This window comes from Oryza sativa, chromosome 3 (genome assembly GCF_034140825.1).
Source record: "Oryza sativa Japonica Group chromosome 3, ASM3414082v1".
Lineage (NCBI taxonomy): Eukaryota > Viridiplantae > Streptophyta > Magnoliopsida > Poales > Poaceae > Oryza > Oryza sativa.
In genome coordinates, this window is record NC_089037.1 from 17,073,244 (window position 1) to 17,083,524 (window position 10,281).

General features: G+C 41.8%; 1 protein-coding gene across 1 annotated transcript; it reads left to right on the forward strand.

Annotated features, from left to right (window-relative positions):
- The first annotated feature begins 1,550 nt into the window (after positions 1-1,550).
- On the forward strand, positions 1,551-5,059 carry LOC4333077 (probable nucleoredoxin 1-2). The gene is made up of 4 exons (NM_001417824.1): positions 1,551-1,719; positions 2,440-2,925; positions 3,018-3,506; positions 4,134-5,059. The coding sequence occupies exons 1-4, from the start codon at positions 1,621-1,623 to the stop codon at positions 4,803-4,805; spliced, it is 1,746 nt and encodes a 581-aa protein (NP_001404753.1). The 5' UTR covers positions 1,551-1,620; the 3' UTR covers positions 4,806-5,059.
- Positions 5,060-10,281: the final 5,222 nt, after the last annotated feature.

Consider the following 10,281-nt stretch of genomic DNA (forward strand, 5'->3'; position numbering starts at 1 on the left):
GAAACAAGCAGTTTATAAGTTTATATACTAAATTGCACACACCTAACAAGTTTGTGTATCACCGATACAATTTACTCTTGTATGAGTTTGAGAGGAGAGGAAAAGAGAAGATTGAGAAGATACGCAAAACAAGGTGAGCCATTAGTACATAATTAATTAAGTATTAACTATTTTAAACTTCAAAAATGGATTTTAAAGCAAATTTCATATAGAACATTTTTGTTAAAAAAATATTATGTTTAGTAGTTCGGGAAGTATGCACGCGGAAAATGAAACAAACAAACTCACTTTCACCTCCCCATGAACACAGCGGCTAGCGCAGGCAGTTGCCCGGTCTCCGCCGGCTAGCATACAGTCATGCCCCCAATAAATTAATCCTAATTAGGGCCTGTTTGGTAGAGTTCCAACTCCTAAATTTAGCTCCAGGAATTGGGTATGTAATGGAGTCATTTTGTGAGAGAGCTGCTCCAGCTCCATCCAGCTCTGCTCCCATTTTAGGTGGAGCTGAAACTGTTTGGCTAAGCTCCAGCTCCAGGAGAGGTGGAGGTGGAGCTGGAGCTGTGCCAAACAGACCCTTACTTTTGCTATTGTCATTGGGAGAAGCAGGAGTATAGTGTACATAGTTAATTAACATGCTTAGAACAAACTAAGAAAGCAAATGCTCAACCCAAAACAATCTATATATTTGCATAGAATTGAGTATACTTTATAATTTATTGTAAGGCTCGCTCACGCTCATAAAAAATTCTAGATCCGCGACTGATTATTTCCCAAGATAGAAAGAAATGTGTATTTTGGATCCCAATGATCGGAACCTCATTTCCTGCGCACGCAAAACATAGCGACGTATTTTCTTAAGACTAATTAAGTATTTACTATTTTTAAAAAAAGAATTAATATGATTTTTAAAGCAACTTTCGTATAGAAAATTTTTTGAAAAAAAAATGTGCTGTTTAGCAGTTTGAAAAACGTGCGCGCGGAAAATGAGGAATGCGAGTTGGGAAAGTTTTGAAAAGAACTCAGCCAGTGAAAATGCATGGGATGGCAATGAAGAATAAACTTGCTCAAGATTAACTAAATATGATTAATTGAGTTTTAATTATTTTTAAACTTAAAATATGAATTTTATTTAATGTTGTAAAGCAACTTCTAAATATATAGGTGTAGATTTTGTTCAGACTAAGTATTGTATAGCAGTTTAAAAAGCGTGCTAATAAAAATTGAGGTGTAAGTAATGTGTGTAATTACGAGAACGAGCCTACCTACCAGTGCCACCATAACCACGCATGCAAGAATTATTTTTTTAGAAAACAAATCGTGGAATCCTATACGCCCAGGATATTGTACAATCCAAATGCCAACTGGCTATCCTCCCCCCAAAGTCTCTCACAATCTTGCGTGCTAAGGAAAAGCAGGGGAGAGGGGGTTGGGCCACCGCCCAAGTAAACGCCGACGACATCTCCATCCATCCATCCGATCCGACCCGTCGCTTCCGCCGCGCCTCTCTCCGCTCCCTATATAAACCCCACCCCTCCCACTCCTCTCCTTCCGCCGACCACACCCCGAATCCCCCTCCCTTTGCTTTTCTACTCCTCAACTCCGCTCCACTCTCCACCCGGGATGGCGGACGCCACGCACGCCGCCGCCGATGGCGGCGTCGCCACCATCCTCGCCTCCGCCGACGGCAGGGACTTCCTCCTCCGCAACTCCGCCGACAAGGTCGACCACTCCCTCTTCTTTTCCTCCTCCCCCCTCTCTTTTGCTCTTGCGGATTTGCTTTGCTTTGCTACTGCGAATCTGCGATTGTGCGCTTTCTTTGTTTGATGCTCGCCCCCGATCGACCGTACCGTGCGTGCGTGACGCGTCCTTGTTTCTTCTCGATCGTGTGTGAATTTGTGGGGGCGACTAGAAGTGGTGGTTGTCAGTCTGTAGTCTGTACCGTGCTAGTGTGATCAGGGGTTTTCCGTGTCCATGTGGGGTCGATTGACGATTGATTGCGTTTGCTTGTGTCTAAGAAATCACTAATTAGTCTTCGGCATAATTGCAGATAACAATTAATTGAACATGTTTACAAAAATTTAGTACTGTTAGTATTATGTCCGTATTTCCTGTTCAGTCCAGCAAGCATACTTAGTTCAGGCTTGGTGCCGTATTTTCTTGTCACAAACAGTAGAGAAATGAAGGGGGAGTGAGTTTGTTCTTTTCTTTCCTTTTGTTGAAAAAGACATGGTGTGAAATGTATAGTAGAGTTCATCAAAAAGTGATGGAATGTGGCAAAGTTCGATTCCACCACACATAGTACTAAACAACTTAGCTCTGCCTCTATGAAAATCGCAAAATATGCGAAAACAATCATGTCTTGTGTGAAATCAATATGAGTAGGACTAATTTGTTCTACACCACCAAAGTTTGTTTGCTCAAGGCCTTATTGTCCTGCAGGTCAAGATCAGTAGCATCAAGGCAAGCACAGTGGCCCTCTACTTCTCGGCCTCATGGTGCCCACCATGCAGGCGCTTCACGCCTAAGCTTATTGAAGCATACAATGAGCTGGTCTCCCAGGGAAAGAGCTTTGAGGTTGTCTTTGTTTCAGGGGATAGTGATCAAGACGCATTCAATGCCTACTTTGCAAAGATGCCTTGGTTGGCAGTCCCCTTCTCAGACTCCGAGGCTCTCGCCAAGCTTAATGAACGCTATAAGGTGATGGGTATTCCACACCTTGTAATCCTTGATGCAAAATCTGGTGAAATTTACACTGAAGATGGAGTGGAGCTTGTGCATGAGTATGGTACAGAAGCTTACCCTTTTACAACAGAGAGGATCAATGAATTGAAGGAACAGGAAAAGGCAGCTAAAGATAATCAAACTATTCATAGTCTGTTTGGTACACCCACCCGCGACTACTTAATCACCAACAAGGGAGACAAGGTAACTGATCGATGACAGTTCTTTATTGTCTTTTACATGATTTTGCAGATCCAGACATTCTTAGCTGTTTTCTTCTTGTTGATGGTACCCAGGTGCCCATCTCTGACCTCGAAGGCAAGTATGTTGGTTTGTGCTTTGTGGTGAATGGCTATGGTCCAGTTGTTCAATTCACCTCAGTGCTTGCCAAAATATATGAAAAACTTAAAGCAGTTGGGGAGAAGTTTGAAGTTGTAATGGTATCATTGGACGGTGATGAGGAATCATTCAATGAGAGTTTTGCAGACATGCCTTGGCTTGCCATTCCTCAGGGAGATAAGATGTGTGAGAAGCTGGCTCGTTATTTTGAGCTCAGTGGCCTTCCTATGCTTGTCCTGATTGGTCCTGATGGGAAGACACTGAATGACGATATTGCTGACATAATTGATGAGCATGGTCCAGATGCATGGGAAGGTTTTCCTTTCAGTGCAGAGAAGCTCGAAATTCTTGCTGAGAAGGCAAAAGCTAAAGCAGAATCACAGACCCTGGAGTCCCTTCTGGTCACTGGTGATTTGGACTTTGTCCTTGGGAAAGATGGGGCAAAGGTATGTTTGTAGATTGTTATGCCTGGTATCATTGATTAAGATCTCTTTTTTGCGACTTGGAAAATTGTATCAAAGTTAATCCCGTTATGCAGTAACTTAGGTAAATTATGCTTGTTACAGACAACATTGGAGTATATTTAGCCGTTATGATCAATTTTAATGAGTATGACAGCATCTGAACTTGTCGCTTGAAGTCATTAGATATACTCTTTCTTGATTTTAGCGTTGGGACCTAAATTCTGTTAATTGTACCAAAGCACACAAACTTTTCATATCATGACTTCCCATGCTCCATAGGTAATACGGAGTACTATTTTTTATTTTTTTTACTGAATGCATGTATTGTACTGTTAATGCCTTGTAACAAGGAAAATTAAGTCCGAAATCCTGTTCCCATCTTAATGTTCCCATAGATCGAGGATGTAACTTTACATATGAGAGAATATTATATGCTACAATCGTAAGTCCCGGAGAATGGCAATATGAACGGCAGTGCTCCAAAAGAAAGATGTTATAATGACTTCATTGTAGATTCTTGCACATTTTCGCCTACACTCTGATGTGTTATTTACCTATCTGAATGTGTGATTAGTACATGAAGATTAACATCTGCTTTTTAATGTGAAGGTTCCTGTATCAGAACTTGTTGGGAAGACTGTCCTCCTCTACTTTTCAGCTAAATGGTGCCCTCCATGCCGAGCCTTCCTGCCTAAACTTGTAAACGAATACAACAAGATCAAGGAGAAGCACAATGATTTTGAGATCGTATTTATTTCTAGCGATCGAGAGCAGAGTTCCTACGATGAGTTCTTCTCTGGCATGCCATGGCTTGCTCTTCCTTTGGGAGACGAAAGGAAGCAACAATTGAGTAAGATCTTCAAAATCACTGGGATCCCTTCGCTTGTCGCCATTGGTCCTGATGGGAAGACAGTGACCAAAGATGCGAAGACCCCACTGGTGGCCCATGGCGCCGACGCTTTTCCATTCACCGAGGAGAAGCTTCAGGAGCTGGAGAAGGAGAAGGAGAAGAAGATCAATGACATGGCAAAGGGGTGGCCTGAGAAGCTAAAGCATGATCTGCACGATCATGAGCTTGTGCTGACTCGCTGCACCACGTATGGCTGCGATGGATGCGACGAGATGGGCGACTCATGGTCCTACAGGTGCAAGGAATGTGACTTCGATCTGCATCCCAAGTGCGCGCTGGAGGAGAAGGGCGATGTGGAGATGGGAGAGGAGAATGCTGAGGCTGCCCCCGCTGGGTATGTGTGCGAGGGAGACGTCTGCAGAAAGGTCTAAAGGAGTTGTTTTGTTTCCCCTGGCTTCTTTTTATCTCTGTGCCGGTTGAATCGTGCCTGAATGTTTGGGATGTGAATCCTATGTGATGAGTATAATAAAACAATCGTCTCCTGGTTTTGCTTATAATATGTTTGGGCTGGATGATACATTGGTATTTGTGGATATTAAAATGAGCTGGGTTTGGATTAATGTGTGCAAAATCGTGTGTAATTACGATTGCGGATTGGTAGTTGTCTTGATCTGCTTGTTATTACAGCCTTGAAGCGTGAAAATAGCATGAATGTTGTATGTAGTTCTGTTCTGCGACTTAAAAGCTTATCTTTCTTCAGGTTATAGAGATCAAGAAGCGTATATATATGTACAACCTTAGCTCAGTTTTGACTACGGTCGGTTTTTCTGTAAGGGTGTTCACATTTCACATTGCTCACCGGGTTCAAGTTAAAATTGTAGTGGAATTCTAGGCCGGTTGCTTGTTTGTTACTACTATTCTGTAATAGCCAGCCCTTTTCATCTTTTCAGCTGACAGTCTCACCTCTTCAGGTCTCAGGACGATTAGTTGACGTCAATTGAGCCAAAGCATGAATTTTGGTTCACGGGCTCACGGCCCATTTACTACAAAGGCATTTGTGGCCCAAATTACATGTTACTTTGTGCAAAATCTAAACGATTTTGCTAAATATTTGTCGGGTGATTTTTTTCATAGGATTTGACGTTTTTCTAGCCGCACGATGTTTTTCCAAGATTTGCGCAAAAGCAGGGTCAGTTGAGTCCATGACCGAGTCAACCTGACTTTGTATTGATGGATTTCTGTACATCACGCATATCAGTAGCTATTTATTTCTTCGCTCTATTTCTTTCTTTACCAAAATTTACAGTGCACTTTGTACTAAAATTACAATACACTTGTACTGAAAATACAGTGCACTTACATGTCATATCTACTATTTTTACAAATGTAATTTTAGTTATAAAGCACTGTAATTTAGTTATAAATGCAACATTTAACACTTCAGATATCTGCACGGTTTCTCAAGCAATGTATTTGTACTAAAACGACAAATATTCTAGTTAACAAAATCTACAGTGCACTTATACTAAAATTACAGTGTACTTACATGTCATATCTACTGTTTTTACAAATGTAATTTTAGTTATAAAACACTGTAATTTTAGTTATAAATGTAACATTTGTGTTAATCTTTACTGAATACTACTGTACTAACATGCACAATCACAGGCTACCTGGACGGTTTATCTGTACTGTTTTTTTTTATACCGTTGGATGCAGATCTGAGGGGAGAAAAAATTTGGATGATTTTTTCTTAAAAATCACACGACAGATGTCTAGACAGTCCCAAATCTAAATGTTCCTCAACCGGAAAAAAAAACACACTTGTGCTAAATGTTGTTCGTGAAACTGTTAATCCACAAGGTGATAACAGTAATCCTTTTGTCAGGTTCATCGTCGAGTCTGTTTGACTAATGGCTTTTAGGAGGTGTCTCTACCACGCTCTCTTATAATGCACTTGCGCGTGTAAGCCATTGTTCAGAGACTTGAGGACTTGGACCCGCCATCTGTTGTCATTGTTCAGACAAGAACATCTGATCATAAATCACTGGCGCCATAATTAAGATCTGAACCTACTTATTTTGATTATCTTCTCACCCATCAATTTCTTCCATCTTTTGTTATTTAAAACTGTATCCTTCCTCTCGCTGACCCGTGCTTAGCTTAGCAGTTTCCACCTCACCCAATTTCTTGGCAAATGTTCATAGGACGACCAGAAAATTATTTCAGCAACCTCACGCAATCACACGCTGATCACTCGCTAGATCATCGGTAATAAGGAAGGCGACGAGGAGAGAGAGTGTTCGGACGACGGCGCGGAGCTTCGAGATCGTCCTCGTCTCGTGCGACGACGGTGAGGAGTCGTTCGACGCGCACCTCGCGTGGCACGCCGTCCCGTTCTCCGACTCCGAGCGCCGGCGCGCCCTCGTCGCGCGGTTCAACGCCGCGGGCGAAGTGCCGCGCCTCGTCGTCGTCCTCGAGGCGACGACCGGCGAGGCCGTCACGGAGTGTGGTGTGGAGCTGATCGCCGAGCACGGCGCCGACACGTACCCTTTCACGCCGGCGAGGGTGGACGAGCTGGAGCCGGAACGCGCGACGAGGGCGCGACCAGACCATCCACACCGTCCTCGCCGCGCCGCCGTCCCGCGACTACGTTGTCTCCGGCAGCGGCGACAGGGTGCCCATCTCCCAGCACGAGGGGAAGCACGTCGTCGGCGTGTTCTTCACGGTGGCCGGCTACGCTCCGGCGGAGGAGTTCCCGCCGGTGCTGTTGGCGAAGAAATCCCCTCATCGAACACCTTGTGTGCAGACTGCACACGTCCGGCACGGCACAAACAGCAACAGTGGTGAAGAACTGAGAGGAGAAATTCAGAGCAGAGTAAAAACAGAGGAGTTTCGAGCAAACTTGGGGCAATTTTCGAGCAAACTTACAACTGTAAAACTGAGCTAAAAACCCTATTCATACTCAATACAAAACCGACGACGACGGCGATGACGGGCGGGCCGGCGGCGGCGAGGAAGGCGCTGCGCGTCGACGTGGTCCCTTCGCTCGTGGCGTTCGGCGGCCATGGCAGAGGGGTGCTCGCCGGGGACGCGAGGATGGACGACGGTGGCGGTGCACGGCGCCGGCGCATACCGGTTCACGGAGGAGAGGCTGGAGGAGCTGGAGCGGGAGGTGGACGGCGAGGCCGCGGCGGCGGGGTGGCCGGGCAGGGTGAGCGGGCACGCGCCGTTCGAGGAGGACGTGCTCGTGCTGACGCGCCGCCGCGGCGCGTCACCGGTGCGGCGAGTGCGGCGGGTGGGGTTGGTTACTCGTGGTCGTACTGGTGTGAGCAAGCGCGACTTCCACCTGGCGTGCGTCATCGTGGGAGATCTCGCGCGCGCTAATTAATCGCCGTGATTATCGTTGGAATATCTCGAGCCATAAAATGGATGTTTAATAATCCTGACGCTGCATATGGCGTCAAAAAAAAAAGTACTACATATATTTTTTTAACAAATACACCGTACAACGCACAGACACTCACAACGCACGCACACTCACTTATATGAACGAACGCACACAAACTCTACCTCTACGAGCATCTTTGAAGACTGGGTCGGCAATTCCATCCTAGAGATTGACGAAGTCACCATAGGCGTCACGCTGTCGACGGGTACGTCGCCTACCACTGAAAGCACAAAGCCATTAAATCCTGAAAAATTCGTCCTAGGTAGGTAGTATATGTCTATGTCTAGTAAACTGTCTTAAAATAAAACTAGCAGGGTCTAGCACTTATAAAAAATTATATCTAATCTTTTTACACAAATTTTCTTTAAAATTTGTTAAATAGTCATGCCGTTGTCTTATGAATTATAAAAATCAAACCTAATGATCACAGGGTTTTCAATTTTATAAATTTTAAAATTCACACCCGCCATCATCCCTTACTCCTTAAATGTCTCTTTACTTGCTTATTGGCCCTATATGGCTTTTATATTAATCCACCTTTAAAAAAATCGGATCTGATGTCCGTTGTCTCGCCGATTTCCTTTTTTTTTTACAGTTTTTTTAAATTCTAATCAAATATTATGACCCTACTTTTTTATGGCTTGACCATTGCACTCCTCCCTGCTTTATTATCATTAAAATTTTATTGGTCGAACCTGATTATCGTGTGATTCTTTCTTTACTTTATAGAAGTCCAGACAACCACCGCGACCCTACGCCTTTACGGCTTATCCATCACCCCCTACTCTTTCATCTTCATTGGGATTATTGAAATCAAATCAGTTGTAGTTGTGGTTGTATTTTATAGTATTTCAGATACCGCCACTACCATTCTAATCATTTATTGCTCCTCGGCTTACTCTCTCATGGCAACCACTGCCTCCCTGCTCCTTGGTCACATGTCCAATCGGCATCCCACATGCGTAATTTTTCCAATTGGAAGGACCTCAATTTTTTCAACTGGTCCCTGTCCTTTTGTTTTCCAATCGGCTAAAGGCCTCATAGTCCGGATCGTATTATGATATCCACTTGCATTCCTTTTTATATACAACTCTTCCTTTTATTTTGAGAAAAAAAGTCCAAATAATCCCTAACCTTTATATGGAAATCCGTCTAGCACCATAAAATTTAAACCGCACATTCAACACCTAAACTTTTACAATACCGTTTGTATACCACCCTAAGATGGTTTTGAATAGGAATTTTTATCTAATTTATATATAAATTGGATGAGTTTGATCATGTGACATATACATTGGACATATATATATATATATATATATATATATATATATATATATATATATATATATATATATATATATATATATATATATATATATATATATATATATATATATATATATATATATATATATATATATATATATATATATATATATATTAAAATCTCAACTTACACCTTATTAGCTCTCATTAATAAAGAAGTACCAACATAATAATAGTATGATATCACTATTCAAGGATAATAAATTGATGACTTACAACTGATGATATGCAAATATGTTATATTAGATTCAAAGTTGTTAGTTTAAGATTTCGAAGTATGCAAAACCAACTTAGAGGGTAGTATGGATGGTATAGAAAAGTTTAGGTGGTTAGATTTCCGGTTTTAAAGCTTAAGGTGCTAGACAAACTTCCATCTAAAGTTTAGTGGGTATGTTGACTTTTCCCTTATTTCTATGGATGTAATTTTGTTTTGCACATAATTATATCGATCAATAATTAGATGCAACCACAATCTAATGGTAGATATTTTGTCTTTTTCTCGGATTAATATAAAAATTCCTGCCCTACACACGCGGATAGAATTGATTGCCCGGAATCACTTATTGGTTGGCGTGGTGTTTTGTTTTTTTCAAAACTGTCTTAATAATACAATAGATGGGAGAGTTGAAAATTAATAAGTAGTTAAACTAGGATTGTAAGTCTCAATTATAAATTTCTTTATTTAGTAATTTTAAAATTTATAACTAATTAATATCCTCTTGTACTTATTTTGTAAGTTTCGTTATGATTTTCATTATTTATTAATCCCTATCTATTTGTTCTCACATTTGAGTCTCAATTTAGTTTTTTTTGGTTAGTTTAGTAATTTTTTTCTTACGCAGCAAACGCACATGTACACATACCACTACACATACAACACTATACTTACATCCCCATCCCTCATGAAAGCATCTCCTAACACATACTATAATTAACAGAAACCAGCGGCACATCTGTTATCTCACTAAAATACTGTTAAAAGCAATAGATATGTGCATAATATTTATGGATACTAGAATTTGAATTTTGGTGGATAAAGTCGTACATCCACAACTCTACCACACATCGCTGTTGCTTCTCCGGTTACTTTAGTAATTTTAAACAGATTAATACTTCGTTTGGAATAA